This window comes from Phyllobates terribilis, unplaced genomic scaffold (assembly GCF_046119375.1).
Source record: "Phyllobates terribilis strain yellow unplaced genomic scaffold, ASM4611937v1 Scaffold_1__5_contigs__length_1240528914, whole genome shotgun sequence".
Taxonomy (NCBI): domain Eukaryota; kingdom Metazoa; phylum Chordata; class Amphibia; order Anura; family Dendrobatidae; genus Phyllobates; species Phyllobates terribilis.
Genome location: NW_027362761.1, coordinates 481,680,860 through 481,700,699, shown reverse-complemented (window position 1 = coordinate 481,700,699; position 19,840 = coordinate 481,680,860). Strand labels below are relative to the sequence as shown.

Genomic DNA, 19,840 nt, shown 5'->3' with positions numbered 1-19,840 from the left:
GATCAAAACATCGGATCTACCCCAAAATGTTATCAATAAAAACGTCAGCCCGGCGCAAAAAAATAAGCCCTCACCCAGCCCCAGATCCCGAAAAATGGAGACGCTACGGGTCTTTAGAAAATGGCGCTATTTTTTTTTTTTTTTTACCAAATTTTGGAATTTTTTCTCTTTCCCCATGACGGCACCACGGAGAGAGGGGATCCGCCCTTCAAGGACAGGAAACCTACAGATAAAAAGGGCGGCACTTCTCTCCCTCATCAGTTGGTTTCCTGTCCTTGACAGGGACCTACGGATGAAAAATCCTGAAGAAACTAAGAAAGAAGATTTTACTTACCAGGCCCGACCAGTCCGACTCAGGCAGCGGGGGTTCCCTGCCTCGGCTGGTGCGGTGTCCTGAAGCGCCACAGCTGGGGTCAGCGGGCCTCCAGGGTGGCAGGGAGACCACTTAAATAAGAAAGAACCTATACATGTTTGGTGTCTGCGAACTCGTAATGACCTGGAGAATAAGAATGGCAGGTCAGTTTTAGCATTCAGTGAACGTGGTAAAAAAAAAAAAAGAAAAAAAACAACAACTGTGGTATTGCACTTTTTTTGCAATTTCACCACACTTGGAATTTTTTTCCCGTACACGATATGGTAAAACTAGTAATGGCATTGAAAAGCACAACTCGTCCCGCAAAAAAATGAGCCCTCACATGGCCATATTGACCAAAAAATAAAAACGCTATGGCTCTGGGAACAAGGGGAGCAAAAAACGAAAATGCAAAAACGACAAATCCCAAGGTTGCGAAAGGGTTAAAAACAAGCAGTGAAATGTTTTACCTCACAAAATGAATCCTCTGCGATTCCTGCTGTAATATCTGTATACTCTTTCTCGCCCGCCCGCCCAGGAGCTGCTGTATTTTCCGTACACGGTCAGACACAGCTAATTATTAAAATTAACTTTTGTTCGTAGGAAAACCCCTTTAATTGAGCTTTTAAAATGTTTTAAAAAGAAACCAAAATGCAATATGCAGGGGCACATTTCTATCTCCTCCTGCCCAACACTGATCAGTCTGATCGGTGCAGGACAGGAGGGGAAGCCACCTGGACCTTTTTCACATGCCTTGCTGAAGAACCTTTCAGGTCATGTGATCAGTCACATGCAGGAAGGAGCTTCAAAATATGGTAATTTATACATTTCACTTTAAATTCAGAGTGTGTGTGTGTGTGTGTGTGTGTGTGTGTGTGTGTATATATATAAAAGCACTTTATGAATATAGAAGAGCTGTGTGTGTATATAAGAGACCTTTTGTGTATGAAGCAGATCTGTGTGCATATATAAAGGAGAGGTGTGTGTGTGTGTGTGTGTATATATATATATATATATATATACATACATACATACATACATACATACATACATACATACATACAGTTAGGTCCATATACATTTGGACAGAGACAACATTTTTCTAATTTTGGTTCTAGACATTACCACAATGAATTTTAAACAAAACAATTCAGATGCAGTTGAAGTTCAGACTTTCAGCTTTCATTTGAGGGTTTCCACATTAAAATTGGATGAAGGGTTTAGGAGTTTCAGCTCCTTAACATGTGCCACCCTGTTTTTAAAGGGACCAAAAGTAATTGGACAATTGACTCCAAGGCTATTTCATGGACAGGTGTGGGCAATCCCTTCATTATGTCATTCTCAAGCAGATAAAAGGCCTGTAGTTGATTTGAGGTGTGGTGCTTGCATTTGGAAGGTTTTGCTGTGAAGTAAACATGCGGTCAAAGGAGCTCTCCATGCAGGTGAAACAAGCCATCATTAAGCTGCAAAAACAGAAAAAACCCATCCGAGAAATTGCTACAATATTATGAGTGGCAAAATCTACAGTTTGGTACATCCTGAGAAAGAAAGAAAGCACTGGTGAACTCATCAATGCAAAAAGACCTGGGCGCCCATGGAAGACAACAGTGGTGGATGATCGCAGAATAATCTCCATGGTGAAGAGAAACCCCTTCACAACAGCCAACCAAGTGAACAACACTCTCCAGGAGGTAGGCGTATCAATATCCAAATCTACCATAAAGAGAAGACTGCATGAAAGTAAATACAGAGGGTTCACTGCACGGTGCAAGCCATTCATAAGCATCAAGAATAAAAAGGCTAGACTGGACTTTGCTAAAAAAACATCTAAAAAAGCCAGCACTGTTCTGGAAGAACATTCTTTGGACAGATGAAACCAAGATTGGAAAGAGAAAAGTATGGCGAAGGCGTGGTACAGCTCATGATCCAAAGCATACCACATCATCTGTAAAACACGGCGGAGGCAGTGTGATGGCTTGGGCATGCATGGCTGCCAGTGGCACTGGGTCACTAGTGTTTATTGATGATGTGACACAGGACAGAAGCAGCCAAATGAATTCTGATGTATTCAGAGCCATACTGTGTGCTCAGATCCAGCCAAATGCAGCCAAACTGATTGGTCGTCGTTTCATACTACAGATGGACAATGACCCAAAACATAAAGCCAAAGCAACCCAGGAGTTTATTTAAAGCAAAGAAGTGGAATATTCTTGAATGGCCAAGTCAGTCACCTGATCTCAACCCAATTGAGCATGCATTTCACTTGTTAAAGACTAAACTTCAGACAGAAAGGCCCACAAACATACAGCAACTGAAAACCACCGCAGTGAAGGCCTGGCAGAGCATCAAAAAGGAGGAAACACAGCGTCTGGTGATGTCCATGAGTTCAAGACTTCAGGCAGTCATTGCCAACAAAGGGTTTTCAACCAAGTACTAGAAATGAACATTTTATTTACAATTCTTTAATCTGTCCAATTACTTTTGGTCCCTTTAAAAACAGGGTGGCACATGTTAAGGAGCTGAAACTCCTAAACCCTTCATCCAATTTTAGTGTGGATACCCTCAAATGAAAGCTGAAAGTCTGAACTTCAACTGCATCTGAATTGTTTGTTTAAAATTCATTGTGGTAATGTCTAGAACCAAAATTAGAAAAATTTTGTCTCTGTCCAAATATATATGGACCTAACTGTGTAATAAATAAATAAATATATATATATATATATATATATATATATATATATATATATATATATATATATATATATAATAACACACACACACACACACACACACACACACGAGCTGTGTGTGTATGTTTCTGACCAATATGTGTAGTTGTAGGAAAGCTGTGTGTATATAGACAAGCTTTGTGTACGTAGCAGAGCTGTGTGTGTTTATATACAGCTGCGTTGAGTGTGCAGGCAGCAATGTTATGTATATGTTTGTGCTGCAGAGAGTGTACTTAATATGTGTGTATAGAAACAATAGATCTATTACCTTTCTATTCTACACCAGTTCATTAAAATTAGTGATGTTGAACCCTCCACTTCTTTACACCTCCAAGGAAATTTTAATTAGTAGGAAATGTATATTTTTCTTAATTTTACTGTCTAAACCTCGAATTTGTTTTATAAAAAGGAGCATCCTACAGTCAAAAAAAAATATTGTAGGCTAAACTCTGGAGGGGTACGAGGCAGTGTGGTTCCGCATATAAAATGGCACTTGATCTGTATGAACTTTACTCATTAATTCTGGGGCATCATGATATAAAATTTTGGTGACTGTTTTGATTATCTGCCTTGGGGAGGTTTATATGTACTAAAAGGATGTCCTGGAATGTTGTTACATATTTGCATATGATCTACAAGCCGATCATTTGATCTCTTCATGTTGTAATTAATATTTTATATTGGGTTTGTTAAATCCTAATGTCATATGTGATCTATATGAATTGCAATTGATTAACGTCTGCACTGCACTCCTATACTATTTGGGTATCATATTTATGATCCTTTGTCTATGTATTTGCCATGTTGTCATGTTACTTTCTAGAACCACACTGCCTCTATTTTTAATGGGTTTATTTCTTATTTTAGGGGCAAAAAATATAAATAATATATTTACTAGTATATGAATTCTTTATTGATCTTTTCTAATGAGGGATGAGAATCATTAAACTCTGGAGTCATTTAGTAATGTTTTTTATTTTCCTTGTTTTCAGGTAAAGTCATTGATGGACTTCTTGTAATGAGAAAAATTGAGGTAATTTCCTGTTCCTTGTTGTGATTCTTATAAAGCAACTTTCAGTTTATGAATGAAGAAATCATTTACTACTCAGTCCTGGATGTGACCACTTAAAGTGGCTTGCGAAAGTATTCACCCCTTGGCTTTTTACCTATTTTGTTGCATTACAACTTATTATTTGTAATAGTGCCATTTATTCCATGGTGCTTTACATGTGAAAAAGGGGTATACATATAAAAACAATTACAATAATCTTGAACAAAATGTGACGGCTACTGGTACAGGAGGAGCGAGGACCCTGCCCGTGAGGGCTCACAGTCTACAAGGGATGGGTGAGGATACAGTAGGTGGGGACAGAGCTGGTCGTGCAGCGGTATGGTGGAGCGGTGGTTACTGCAGGTTGTAGGCTTGTTGGAAGAGGAGGGTCTTCAGGTTTCTTTTGAAGGTTTCCACGGTAGGCGAGAGTCTGATATGTTGGGGTAGAGAGTTCCAGAGTAGAGGAGATGCACGGGAGAAATCTTGTATACGATTGTGGGAAGAGGAGATAAGAGGAGAGTAGAGAAGGCAATCTTGTGAGGATCGGAGATTGCATGCATGTATCGGGAGACTAGGTCACAGATGTATGGAGGAGACAGGTTGTGGATGGCTTTGTATGTCGTGGTTAGGATTAGGGAACTGGAGTCTCTGGGCAATGGGGAGCGATTGAAGGGATTGACAGAGAGGAGAGGCCGGGGAATAGCGGGGGGACAGGTGGATTAGTCGGGCAGCAGAGTTTAGGATAGATTGGAAGGGAAGCCACAGAGCAGGAGGTTGCAGTAGATGAGGCGGGAGATGATGAGGGCGGGCACTAGTGTTTTTTTGCTGTTACGTGGTTGAGGAATGTGCGGATCCGGGAGATATTATTGAGTTGAAGTCGGCAGGAAGTGCAAAAGGCTTGGATATGTGGTTTGAAGGAGAGATCAGAGTCCAGGGTTACTACGAGGCAGAGACCTTGCGGGCCTGGGGAGAGTGATCAGCCATTGACGTTGATAGATAGGTCAGGTGGAGGTGATGAATGAGATTGTGGAAAGATGATGAATTCAGTTTTTTCCATGTTAAGTTTTAGAAATCTAGCAGAGAAGAAGGATGAGATAGCGGACAGACATTGTGGGATTTTGGTTAGTAAGGAGGAGATATCCAGTCCGGAGAGGTAGATCTGTGTGTCATCAGCATGAGACTCTATGAGCTGTCCCAGGCCAAAAGTGAAGATGGAATGCTCGTTTTGAGTTTGCCAAAAGATCTGTGGGAGACTCCCCAAATGTATGGAGGAGGTTGCTGTGGTCAGATGAGACCAAAATTGAACTTTTTGGCCACTAAGGTAAACGCTATGTCTGGCACCAAACCAACACAGCTCATCACCCCAAGAACACCATCCCTACAGTGACACATGGTGGTGGCAGAATCATGCTGTGGGGATGTTTTTCGGCAGCAGGGACAGGGAAAATGGTCAGAGTCGAGGGGAAGATGGATGGTGTGAAATACAGGGATATGCTTGAGCAAAACCTGTTTCAGTCTTGTCAGTGATTTGAGACTGGGACGGAGGTTCACCTTCCAGCAAGACAATGACCCAAAGCATACTGCTAAAGCAACACTTGAGTGGTTTAAGGGGAAACGTGTAAATGTTTTGGAGTGGCCTAGTCAAAACCCAGACCTTAATCCAATTGAGAATCTGTTGTCAGACTTGAAGATTGCTGTTCACCAGAGGAAACAATCTAACTTGATGGAGCTGGAGCAGTTTTGCCTTGTGGAATGGGCAAAAATTCCCATGGCAAGAAGTGGAAAGCTCATAGAGAGTTATCCAAAGCGACTTGCAGCTGTAATTGCCGCAAAAGAAGGCTCTACAAAGTACTGACTATAGAGGGGTGAATAGTTATGCACACTGAAGTTTTCAGTTATTTAGTCCTATTTTGTTTGCTTCACAATAAAAAGAAAAACAAATGTTCACAGTTGTAGGCATGTTCACAGTTTACTTTCTTTAGCCTCTTTGTTGCACTGGCTTTTGCTAACTGCAGAATGAGTTAACTAAGAATCCGTCAGTGAGCTTCTTTATTACAGGAATTTTGTAATTCCTTTATCTGTTTTTCTTGAGCTCTTCTCAGCTGATTTATGATCACAGCTCTCCTTTTGATGTTGTTTGTGGGGAGCTGAGAGGAGATAATAGTTGCAAACTCCCATCGGAATGAACTTACTGGACAATGGAATGAGCTTCTTTGTGAATCTCATTCTTCAGGAAAACAAACTGATTTAAAAGTTATTTTTGCCCATAATACATCCTTTTAAGTTTAAAGAAAAATTGCAGTGAAAGGTGGCCATATTGATTTATTTCAATTTTTTGCGTTTATAAATGGGTGAAGAATCTACTACCAGCTGTCGTGGCGGTGACTTGAAGCAAGGCTATGTGCTCAGTCTTTTTGCAGAGTTTTCGAAGCAAACACTGAGCAGAACCTCCCAAGTTTTTGAGGAGTATTTGGAGAGTTTCTGCGGCAAAAACTCCACAGAAAAACTTTGTGTGTGCACAGAGCCTAAAGGAGAGTTTCCCAAAGCAGTTTCCACAAGAAAACTCTAGTTTTGACTGGCTCAAAAATTCTCTGTGTGCACATGGCCTTGTTGGAGCACCAGTTTTAGGGTCTGTTAACATGTAGCTCTCCTTTACAAGATTGTTTCGACACCTGATGTGTGAATAAACCCATACACTTTAGTTTCACCTTCACTGAGAAGGTCTACAAATCTCCTATTGTGTCCTTTTGTTGCATCTTCGAAGGGGTTTAGCTTGGCAAGTGTTTCTTTTGGGAACGTTAGTTGTTTTTGTTTTTTTGTGGGAAGATGGTAAAGTGTCTTTGTACTGACAGACTGTAGACTTTGATTGCCTAGGAGGCACTGTCAGAAACTCTGCAGGGAATGAATGCCATGGTTCTGGGAAAGAACGGTGTAAACATCCGTAATGTACATGACCCTCAACTTTCTCTTTACAGAATGTACCAACTGGCCCCAACAATAAACCCAAACTGCCTGTCGTTATTGCCCAGTGTGGAGAAATGTAATTGCAGGTGAGTGGTAAATGTGTATTCTGACTTAAGATAATAAACTGAAGCTTCTGAACATCATATATTCATATACGTAAAGTATGCTGTCTTATACTCGTGTATGTGATCGTATAGAACATACTCAATACTTCACCTGGATGCAGCCATTTATGCTGTTTATTGAATATATAATTAAATAAATAATTTATTAATAACAAAGGGTGGCGTAGATTCTTGTCAACGCTGCCTTCCGACAGACACCCATAGCAATAAATGGAGAGAGCCGGCATATGCACCACCACATCTCCACTCACTGCTGGTCAGACACTAGTCGGAACAGGGGATCAGGGGACTCCTGTTCTCGAGTTAGAAGCAGGTCCCAAAGGCGAGATTTTATGACATATCCAATAGATATGAAAGTAGATAGTTAACCTGGTTCCTGGAAGTCCTGAGATTATCATACCCATATGGATGCAGCATCCCGATCTCCAAGGAGCTCTCTTGGATAAATTAATCATCAGTAGAATAGAAGGACAGCATCTAAACTTGAGTGAAGTAAAAAAATATTTTTATTCTGCCAAATACAGTGCACCGTTTTAACAATGCCAGTCTTTATCAAGCATGATAAGACTGGTATTGTTGAAACACTGCACTGTATTTGGCAGAATAAAAAGATTTTTTTTTTCTTCACTCAAGTTTGGATGCTGTCCTTCTATTCTAGTGACATGCAATAGATATGTCATAAATGTGAACTCATTATACTAAATGCTTCTCAACTATTCACTGGCAGCATTTTACTATGTGCGCGCTGCCCCTTTAAGAATGGGGAAATGGTCCTGTGCGCAAAGAGCTGCTGGAAAGTGCGGCTTGCAGGGGCCATGCCAGCAGAAGGGGACCACGCCGCGGGGCTGGAGCAGTGAGTATGCCAGCGTCCCTGCATGGAGGGGGAAGGGAAACCATGCAGGGGAGCTAGCAATGATGTTACAGACAGAAACCAAGTCAAAGAAAGGGCTGAAAAATAGACATATAGTGGAATCATCCACACGACTGCCACCCAACTTTTCTCAGTGCCGACTTCAGGACTGTGGACTGTCCGCGAACTTGAGATCAGGATACCTTTTGTCATGTGAAGTATATGAACCCTTCTTATATACAACGATATAGGTTATGCTATTGAAGGTTTTAGGCAAAGAAAATGCTCTGACATTAGTGCAGCCCATGTCTCACTTCTAGTATTTCTCCCTCACATACAGTGTTTGAGATGTCAGAGACCAAGTAAAAGTGGAGGCTGAAAAATAGACCTATAGCAGATTCATTCAATCAACTGACGCCTAGCTTTGCTCAATGCCGACGCCGGGATCCATGACTGTACCCAAACTTCAGATCAGGAAACTTTTCTTATGTGAAGTATATTATTTTAAGCTCACTTTAGGATTAATTGTTGACCTGGACAACCCCTTTAACGAGTGTTGTGGTCACTTTGAGAATCACTGTATGCCCAGAAGTTTGGCTATAATGTAAAAGAAGCATTCCCATCAGTTATCATATTATATAGCACTATGTACTTACAATTGCTCATTTTCCCCTTCTACTCAGTTAACTCTTCTATTTTACATTAGGTATATGACATCACATGGTTAAAAACGGACTAGCTGAATCCTTCAAAGCTCTATGTAGAAACAGGAGGTAGATTTTCTCTGCACAAGTCATGAATCGCTGCACAAAGTCCCTGGCAGGGGGAGGAGGGAGCAGCTGGGTCAGGAGTTGAAGAGAGGAATGATAAATGCAGGGACAAGAGACTTCCTGTTTCTACACAGAGCAGAGAAAAGAGATTAATTAACTGGGTAAAAGGGGAAAGTGAGCAATTGAAAGTACACAGTGCTATATAATATGATGATTGCAATATACTAAGAGGATAAAAACTTTGATGGGAGTGCTTCTTTAACCTGAAGATATTTTATTTCATGGTATCATTTAGAGTATGATCCATGTTCTGCTCATCACTGCCATTAATTAATTTTGTCATTTTTCATTTTCCAGATGTCCTTCTTCAGCCTTGCGTTCTGTTTCACAGGAAGACAGAGCGGCTCTCCTTGAATTTATACATGTAATACAGCTGCCCATAACGACATGCAGGCAGCATTCCAGATGGTTCTCGATGTGGAGGAGGCTGCTTTTTTTGTTGGATTTACATTTTGGAGAAATAATGGACTTAATGTGCATGGCCATTAATATGTGAATGACAACGTTTACTATTTTCTTTGTAAAATCTGATATATTTTGTGTATCTTTTTCTAATTAAAGTGGGAAAATTGTTAATCTGTTTCATATTGTGTGATCCTAGTAATTTTAACCCCTTCATGACCGGAGCAAAAAAAAAAAAAAATTTTCTTCGTTTTTTGCTCCCCTTCTTCCCAGAGCCGTAACTTTTTTATTTTTGGGCCAATATAGCCATGGGAGGGCTTATTTTTTGCAGGACAAGTTGTACTTTTGAACAACATCACTGGTTTTAACATATCTTATACTGAAAAGCAAGAAAAAAATTCCAAGTGCGGTGAAATTGCAAAAAAAGTGCAATTCCACAGTTGTTTTTTGGTTGCTTTTTTTTCTACCATGTTCACTAAATGCTAAAACTGACCTGCCATTATGATTCTCGTGTATGTTCTTTTTTATTTAAGTGGTGAAAAAAAATCCAAACTTTGTTATAAAATAAAATGGCTCCATTTTCCGAGACCCATAGCTTCTCCATTTTATTCGGGATCTGGGGCCGAGCTGACGTTTTTATTGATACAATTTCGGGGTAGATCCGATGTTTTGATCGTCCGTTATTGTATTTTATTGCAATGTAGCGGCCACCAAAAAACGTAATTCTAGCATTTTGACTTTTTTTTTTGTTACACCGTTTACCGATCGGATTAATTCTTTTTTTTATTTTTATAGATCAGGCGATTCTGAACTCGGTAATACGAAATACGTGTATATTTTATTTTTTTTATTTTATTTTGAATTTGGCAACAGGGGGGTGATTTAAACTTTTTATATATTTTTTTTTTATCTTTTTACTATTATTGAAAACTTCTAAAAAACTAGAAGCTGCAATTGTCTGATCGCCTCTGCTACACAGGCGATGATCAGATCGCCTGTGTGTAGCAGAAATGCTCAATTGCTATGAGAGCCGACCACTGAGCAGCGCTCATTGCAATCTGGCAATGACAACCGCAGTGGTCTCCTGCAGACCCCTGGTTATCATGCCAACCCATCGGCGACCCTCGGTCATGTGACACGGGTGCCGATGGGAGGGGCCAATGATGCGCATCCGGTTTGCGTGCGATAAATGCCACTGTCAGAGATTTACAGCGGCATTTAACTAGTTAACAGCCGCAGGTGGATCGCAATTCCACCCGCGGCTGTTAGGGGCACATGTCAGCTGTACAGAAAAGTATGGCACAACAGAAAGAGGTTAAACAAGGTACGTAATTCATTAATACATGGGTGTGTTTTATGGGACATCACCATGCTATAGCAGTACATCACTGAATATAAAGGATGCTGAGGATAAGCAGCACTTTGTGTCATCCATGCTTCTCAATATCTCGAACTGGTCCATGTGCCAGATTCTCGTCATTAGAGATTATCAAAAAGATTCGCAGGACCCTAGGCCAGTGGCCTCCTTGGTCATCCATGGATCAGAGCCCTGTCAACCACCTCCTACCTGCTGAAATCCCTGGCATCTCCACTAATTAGCATGCATGGCGCAATGTTTATGTGTGTTGCCTTACAATGATGACAACGCACTTTGCCTATAAATCAGAAGAAGCGCAGGGAATTCCTACAGGGAGGAATCAGTTTGTATGACTTTAGTCCGGCAGTTGTGTACTACTGACATGGCTGCTAGATCATGGTCCTGGGAGTCTGATCATGTCTACTGGTCACCTATGATTAATTACAACTATTACAGTACTGGATATTAGTTACACAGTTGATAACTGAACAAGAAATGACTTTCTCTTCACGATTACATCCACCTCCAATTTTATCGGTGTTGGTCTTTATTGTAGTTCTACAAAAATAAAAAAAACTGACCTGTACCTCCAAACAGAATAACGCTAGTGTGAACAGGTGCAAGCAATCACGACTATTCAATATAGCCAAGAAAATACAGCTGCACTCAGAAATGCTGAAATATGTAAACATGGTATATATGAATTCTAGTAGTATACAAATGCTCAAATTGTTCTTCTGTTACAACATCACAATAATCCAATATAGGTTCTTCAGTTAGCCGTGCAATTTGTTGGTACCAATAACTAAAGAACAGACAGAAAACTGCAATTTAATTAAAGTGTAACCTATATTTTAATTTTTTATTTCATACATTAAAGTAATAGTACTCAGGAGCATAGCAACTTTGTAATACTGTATATCGTATCAGAAATCTGTTTGTTTGTTTTTTAACTCCCTGTGTTGATCTCTTACTCTCAATTCATGGCTAAAATCTGTATTCAGGGAAGATAAACTTATACATGACTGAGATAGGAGATGATAGTTGGTGTTTTTAAGATTCTATGAAGAGGGGAGGAGCTGGAGGCGGACACAGACATTCTGCTGCAAATTCCCCTGAAATGACTGTTACAGTTCTCCATAGAACTTTAGCACCAACTGCCATCTCCTATCTCTGTAAAAATCTGTTTTCAATGAACACAGATTTGACTTGTGAATTGAGAATTTTGAGAATAAATGAGAAAGAAGCAGATATCACTGATAAGGTATGTTACAAATAGTGATGAGTGAGCCTGAACTGTAAAGTTTGGGATTGGTACTGGACTCCAAGCATCCGTTCACGGACCCCGAAGACAGACTTTTTTCCCGGAAGTCTGTCAAAACGTTTGGGTTCGCCAGCTGAATAAAACTTGTTGAAAGCAGCATTGTGTAGAGTGCCCTAACAGCCTGTTCCTGTGTGTCATATAAGTGCTGTGTAGAGTGCCCTAACAGCATGTTGCTCTGTGGCAAAAAAATCCTATTGCTCTGTGCCATATAAACTTTGTAATCTGAGACCAAAAATCCTATTGCTCTGTTGCCTAAAAAGCTTGTACTCTTTGGAAAAAAAACTTGTGCTCTGTGGCATAATATCCTTGAGTAGAGTGCCCAAATGCAGCCTCTTGCCTACGAGGTATTTTTTTAAGGGGGGAGAAACATGAGGAGAGCAGCAGATAGAGGATGTGGACGTGGTGCTGGTGTAGCTGATGCAGGGAAAGGACGTGGTCGATCTGCCCTATTACGTGTCCATCTGCAACACCTTCCTTAAGTGCATACAGGCAACAGGATACTTAATGTCTTTAAGTAGACCCCAGTACCCTAGAACAAATCATGAGGCCAGAACATGTGGAGGCCATGTTCCTTCACATTTTCTTCCACTCAGTACCCTGCAGAGAGCGTTCAGTTGGCATCTGAGGATCTTAGTCATCGTTCTTCCACATCACCCCCTTGTCAATCATCCAAGCAGTCTGAGCCTTAAGTCATGCAGCAGTCTCTTCTGCTGTTTGATGAGTCCGCTGGCTGGAGTTCCGTGGCCCATCCACCTGGCCTTGCCCCAGAAATGGAAGAAACTGAGTGCTCTGATGACCAATCACTCGTTCTGTCGGAGGATGCATGTGTGAGAGGGCCAGTGCACACGGTCAGCGTGCCACTGCAGCACATCTCGGAATGAGGAAACACGTGGCGGTCTGAAGTGTCTTCCCCGGCAGCTGCATTTTGTCACCCCATGGACTGGGAGTCGCCAGTTCTTTGAGCCGGCTGTCAAGCTGAAAGCCAGCTCACAGAACGTACAGCACGGGGCTCCCAGTGTTCAATTGTACTTGCGTCTTTCAGACAGGAGTACAATTGAAGCTCTGACCGCCAGGTCAGAGTGACATCAGCAGCATGATCAGGTCATGTGATCACACTGCTGGCGTCAGTCGCCTTCCACGCGGGACGTGTGTCCAGGGTTGCGCTGGTTTGAATATTCCACCAAGATGGCCAACGCTGATGACACCATTATCAGCGTTACTATGCCACTTCTATGTGTGCTTGAAAAAGCCCTTAAGGCGATAATGGATGAGGTGGTGGCATAGGAGAAAGAGGAGCAGGAGAACCAGGCAACATTTACGCCTTTATCAGTTCTGTCATCAACACATGGTGCGGAGGGTGGGTTCCTGTACCCACAGCGGCCTGGTACGCAAGAGTCCAGCCAAGGAACAGTTTTGGAGGATGAGGATGAAGATGAGGAGGACGATGTTGAGGAACCGTGCTTACAGCAGGGTGGTACTCCAAGCTGCTCACAGGCATCACTCGAGCGTGGCTGGGGGATACAGAGGACCCATACACCTCCCACCGAGGACAGCTTGTCATTGACTCTGGGCCGCCTGGCACACATGAGACAATACATGCTGCTGTGCCTCTATTATTACCAGTTCTGATTACTGGGTTGCCACCCTGCTGGATCCCTGTTACAAGGACAACGTACCATCCTTACTTCAGTCCTTGGACCAGGATGAATGCGTGAATACAAGCACACACTGGTAGAGAAACTACTGTTGTCTTTCCCACCTGACAGAGGGGACTCAGTGGAAGTTCAAGACAGGTCAAGGAGGAAGTCGCCATTGCAGCCGTTAGCACCTCGGAAGGCAAGGTTATCATGGCCGAAATGTGGAAACAGATCCTCCCCAAAATCTTCTGTTGGGGTATTGTTCCCCATGCTCTGAGGCTGAAGTTTTTAAACTTCTATTGGGGTATTTTGTACCATGCTCTGTGGGTTAAATTTTAAGGAGTCAAAACAAACAATTTGCATAATCGTCTAATTCAGACTGGTGCTAAAGGCCCTTATTCAGGCGTGGTTGCCTGCTTTGAACACTAATTTTTTCAAGGTAAACTCTTTGGGATGCGGGACCTACTAGGTTTTCCTCAGATGCATTTGCAGTAGAGAGTACTGGACAGTAAATTTTTTAACATTTGGGGTATCATGCCCCATGCTCTGACTGAAATTTAGTGTAATCTTATTGTTCCCCATACTCTGAGGCTGAAATTTGTTAAAATCTTCTGTGGGGGTATTGTTCTCCATGCTCTGAGGCTGAAATTTGTTAAAATCTTCCTTGGGGGTTTTGTTCCCCATGCTCTGAGGCTGAATTTTTTTAAATCATCTGTGGGGGTATTGTTCCCCATGCTCTGTGGCTGAAAGTTTTAATAATCTTATATGGGGGTATTGTTCCCCATGCTCTGTGGGTGAAATTTGAGTCAGCTTCGGTGGGGGTACTGTGCCCCATCATCTAGGGGTGAAGTTTTTAAGCTTCTTCTGTAGGGATACTCTCCCCCATCCTCTATGGGTGAAATTTTTAATTGGACTGGAAGTAGCAAACCTCAGTCTCTGTGGAACCATTGTTAAAATGTTTGTTATTCATTTACTTCCTATTTTACCATGATTGCTTTGGTGAAATAACCCCTTTAAATCATTTTCCTATCCACATTCGTTTGCAAGGTAATTGTCCTGCACTTACGTCCATTTTGCTTCCTTTTTCAGCCCCCTAGCCCTTATTATGACCATTAAATAGCCATTTTACAGCTTTCATGTTCGGGTCCTTATTGACTTATATGGGGTCTGGGGTCAAGCTCGGGACCCGAACCAGACTTTAAAAGAAAGTCTGCCCAAACCAGCCGAACACGGACATCCACGGGTTCGCTCATCGGTAGTTACAAAGTTTCTTATTTTCATGTGCACTATTGAATTATGAAAAAAAGAAAAAAGTAAAATGACATTTACACTAAAGCATCAAATCAAAATATGGTATTATGTAAATATAATATAATAACCATTGTTTTGTTTCTCCGTATTTTGCATTGAAGCTTTAAATAAAATAATATTTTTCTATGTCGCTCACTAGTGTGCTCTGCAATTATTCGTATAGCTCTTAGCCTTTTTCTTTTAGTTCATTTGTTTTGCTATGCGAGAATGTGTAGCATCGGCGTCTCTGCCCCTTGCTAGGCAGAGACGCCGTCCCTCTCACCTCCCCGCTCCTGGCGCGGCATCCTCCAGCGCTTCTCTCCCCGCTGCTGCCGGCGCGCGCTCCTTCCCCAGCAGTGTGCTTAGGGCGCGCGCATGCGCTCCCCCTCTCTTGAAGGGACCGCGCGCGCCGTCCTAAGGAGTCCCCGGCCAATTGCCGGAGGACCTCCCATATATAAGGCACCTCCTCCATAATGGAGGTGCCCGAGCAAAGTTGTTTGCACTGTGTCTGATCTTTGCTTCAGCCCTCAGGTCCCGCTGCTAGCCTGACTCCTCGTCCTGCCTGCCAGCCTGTTATCTGCCCGTTACCTGCTTAGCCTGCCAGCCTGCTCACCTGGAGCACGCACCTGTTACCTGCCTGTTACCTGCTGTGTCCGTCAGCCCGCTCACCTGGGAGCGCCCACCAGTTACCTGCCAGTTACCTGCCTCGTCTGTCTGCCCGCTCACCTGGGAGCGCCCACCAGTTACCTGCCTCGTCTGTCTGCCCGCTCACCTGTGAGCGCCCACCAGTTACCTGCCAGTTACCTGCCTTGTCTGTCTGCCTGCTCACCTGGGAGCACCCGCCTGTTTCCTGCCAGCCTGCCTGGAGACCCTGCCGTCACTTGCTGTGACCACCTTCCTGGTAAACCTAAAGACTGTTACGTGCCCTGCTTTCTCGAACTGTGACCACCTGTCAGCTACCAGAGACTTCCGCCTGCTTGCTGTGTCCATCTGCCATACCGGTCAGTCCCAGCCATCTGACACGTGGGAGCCACCTGCTTTCTTACAAGGTCGTCCCCAGAGTAGCACCTGGTCCCTCAGCCCGGATCCTCCCTGGTCACGGTGTCGTTAGCTGCCGTACAACCAGGGTCGGTTCTGGTGGATACTTAGTCACGCCCCTCTGGGTCCCTCCTTGCACCTCGGCACAGAGGTTCCACCACCCGGACCCGTAACAGTTTGCTCGGGCCATGGAACCCGGTGGCCCCCAGATCTCCGATCTGCACCAGGAAGTCTTACGTCAGAGAACTCAGCAGGAAGTGGTACTGTCCTATCTACGGTCCGTTAACTCTCGTCTAGGCGCATTGTGTGACTCGTCTATGCCTACCTCTGGTCCAGCCGTGCCTATTCCTGCAGTACCGCAATCCAGTCCCTTTATAGCACCCGGCTATGGACCACGGCTTCTGGCACCTCCACGCTTTGCCGGCGACCCCGCTTTAGCTCGGGGTTTCATAAACCAGTGCACCCTGCACTTTGAGCTATTGGTGTGGCACCCTGGCCTGGATGCCACAAGTGTAATAAAGCTGTGTCTGAGAGCAAGGGGGAGGTTCTCTAGTCAGGGGAACATTAGCATGCAATGCCTCCTGTCTCAGGCCAGTAGGGGGAGCTGGCTGCCCCTATAAAAGCTGGTACTGGGGGCAGGGTTAGGGAGAACTGGATGACCTGTCTCAGCACTGAGACGTGTCCCGGAGCAGAGCAGGGACAGAAAGTTGTATTGCACCTAAGAGGAGGTGTGGCAGGAGGAGAGCCACAAGCCAGAGACAAGAGGCGAAGTGAGCCTGTCTTGGCAGATAAAGGACTTAATTTACCAGACTTTGGTGTCTGAGGCTGGGAGGATTCCACATTCTCCAGCAGATAACCAGTCCGCAGGGGACTGTATATTCCTTGGCCTAAGAAGCCTGAAGGCCCTGCCACAACAGAAGGGACCAGTAAAGCCGTACCAGGCCGGTAGCAGAAAGGAACCCACGTCGCAGGCCATACAGGCGAGAGTACACGGAGAGCTCGGAAACGTGGGCTGTTACCCTATAAGGAGGAGATAGCCAGAAGGAGCGCAGAAAGCACGGTAGGCCTACACCCTCACCCTGACCAGGGCCAATCTCCCAATTGCTCTCAGACATCCAGGTCCCCTCCTAGCCGGGACTGTTTATGGGTCAGTTTACCTGTTTTAGTAAAGACCCTGGACTGCAACCTGTTGTCTGTGTGCTCCTTCGCGCCTCCAGCACTACCGCTACTGGGACTCTCACCACCATCACTCCCACCATCCATTATACTGCCCTGGGGCCGCACTCTTCCTGTGGGGAGTCACACTACCCTAGCTGCACACTTCATCAGCCCCAGCAGTCTGCATGCAGCGGCGGTTCCTAATAACCGCAATCCACGGGTGGCGTAGTCGGACATTATCTAAAGTACAGTAGCAGACTACCATTGGTCTGACCACCCTGAGCCGCGGGACCGGGCCGCCACTACTACTCCCAGCGTCTCCCTACTGCCCGGTTCCGCGTGCCCCACGGCCCAGGGGGCGAGTCAGCTTTGGCGTAGCCGACAGGATTGTAACCAACCCGCCACAAATGGGTATTGCGCGCCTGAAAAAGACTTTGCACTTACCTGAAAAGAGGTTTCCCGCCATCCGGAGCCGTTTCCTGCCATTTCCAGCCGTCTCCCGCCATCTTCCATCGGTTCCCGCCATCTTCAGCCGTTTTCCCGCCATCGGACGCCAACTTCAGGACGCCGCGCGGGAAGAAGAGGGGCGTGGACGTACAAACCGCGCGAGATCCGAAGCTCCGCCCCACGCACCGACTCTGCGCAAGGTCCTGGAAGGGAGAGAGAGCGACGCTGACGTCATCAGGACGCTGCGCAAGGTCCTCATCCAGAGCAGCAGCAGCGGAGCCGCGGCCTACAGAAGAGGATCATCGGAAGGTAGGCCAAGCTTCACTAAGGGGGAGGAAGATGTTGGACACAGAGGCGCCCACTACCACCAACGCGGCTGCAGCAGCGGTGATGCCCTTTTCCCTGCCTTACATCCCTGGAGCGGCCTGGCTGCCTAAGTATTCAGGGGAGCCCCATGCCCTAACTGACTTTAAGGAAAGGCTGTACAGTTTGTTCCAGGTCTACCCCCTGACAGAGGAACAGAAGGTCAGCATATTGACAGGGCAGTTAACTGGCGCAGCCCAAAGGGAGGTAAAATCATGGCCCACTGAGGAGAAAAGGACTGTGAAGGGTATTCTGGTCCGGCTGCGGGGTACCTTTGACACACATACCTCCGCTGAAATTAAAATGAGGTTCTATGGATGTAAGCAGCGGGCACAGGACAGCATCAGAGACTATGCCCTAAATTTGCAGGAAGCCCTAAGGGCTATCCAACAAACTGACCCTGGCAGTGTGCAGGAAACGGATAAACTACTAACAGAACAATTCATAGAAGGTCTGCTGTCCAGCGCCCACAGGGCCCAACTGCGCCTCATGTTCTTTCAGAACCCTGATCTGACCTTTGCCCAATTTAAGGACAGGGCCATAAGGGTGCTCCGTGAACCTGCAACCAGTGGCGCTATAAACCCCCAGCGCCCTGCTCTCACCTACCACCAGGAGGCGGCGCCCTCCTCTATGGACCCCGTGGGGGCTGATGCACAGGCCCTGAACCAAGCCCCGTCGAAAGACCTGCACCACCAAGTCCAGGAGCTGACCAGGAGCGTCGCGGCGTTGACCAGGACCGTCCAGGCATTGCAAGTGGACCCGTCAAGATCCATCGAGCTGGCTTCAAGTCCGGAGGATGTCCCGTGGCGTAGACAGAGGAGGATCCCGTCGTTCCGAGGGAGGCCCACAGACCGCTACGCAGAGGATGGACAGCCCATTTGCCGTCGATGCAACCAGCCCGGACACATTTCCAGGTACTGTAATTTAAACGGGTCCAACCTGGGGCAGAGGGCCAACCCCCAGGCATAAGATCACCAGGCCCTTATAATTGGCGTGATAAGTACGTTGGGGGGCGCTCGGTTTTACATGTGGTTCTGGACGGTATCCCCATGAGCGCCTTGCTGGATACTGGGTCGCAAGTAACCACTATCCCTTATGTACTTTTTAAGCAGTATTGGACTGATGCTGATATCACACGGTATCCAGACAGTAACTTGAGCATCATCGCCAGTAATGGCTTACCCGTGCCGCAGATGGGGTTCAAGGAGATGACCATAAAAATTGGTAAAGTTGAACTACCGGCACAGGGAGTAATTATTGTGGACATTGACCGTCGTGAAAGTCACCCTAAAATAACTGTGGGTACTAACGTAATCGAAAATTGTCTTTCAGAGGTAATTGTAATTCTACAACAGGTGGCGGTGAATGCTAGTTCCAGCCAACAGAGAGTCCTCAACAAGGAGATAAAAGCCCTGATGAGACGGCAGCAGGTAGAACTGTCTGGTGGTGAGATCGGTAGCGTAAGACTGAGTGACCCATTCCCCATTTCCATGCCTCCCAAAAGTGAAATGATGATCTGGTGTCGGACTGCAATCGGGTTGAGAGGTAGAGACTACCAAGCCATGGTAGAACCCGTGTACTCAGACAGCAGGCCCACCATTTTGACAGCCCGGGGGGTGGTTGATGTCCGTCATGGGAGGGTGCCCGTCCGCATCCTCAACATTGGGGAGAGGGAAGTACACTTACCCAGGTACGCTACACTCGCCAAACTGTTTGTTGTCGAACACAAAGCTATCAGGGCCGTGGAACCCTTGCCTCCATCTCCACAGGCGGAGGGTAGTGGCTCCCAGAAACAAAAGGAGGACTGGTGCCAGAAACTCCACGTGGGTGCTGACTCCACTCCCCTGCACCAAAAACAAGGAGTCTACCGGGTGGTACAGGAGTACGAGAGAGTCTTTAGTAAGCACCCGCTAGACTTCGGCA

At 45.1% G+C, this 19,840-nt stretch overlaps 1 protein-coding gene across 5 annotated transcripts in view; it reads left to right on the top strand.

Moving 5' to 3' along the window:
- The window catches only part of PPIH (peptidylprolyl isomerase H), a 111,154-nt gene extending 101,677 nt beyond the window's left edge, over positions 1-9,477 (top strand). For 4 of the 5 annotated variants that reach the window (XM_073679463.1, XM_073679445.1, XM_073679473.1 and 1 more), the window contains 3 exons: positions 4,074-4,114; positions 7,108-7,182; positions 9,199-9,477. In XM_073679463.1, the coding sequence (XP_073535564.1) occupies positions 4,074-4,114; positions 7,108-7,176 (110 nt within the window). In that variant the 3' untranslated portion in view covers positions 7,177-7,182; positions 9,199-9,477. Of the gene's footprint in view, positions 1-4,073; positions 4,115-7,107; positions 7,183-8,411; positions 8,531-9,198 lie in introns of those variants that run through there. The other variant, XM_073679454.1, reaches the window with a different exon arrangement.
- Positions 9,478-19,840: the final 10,363 nt, after the last annotated feature.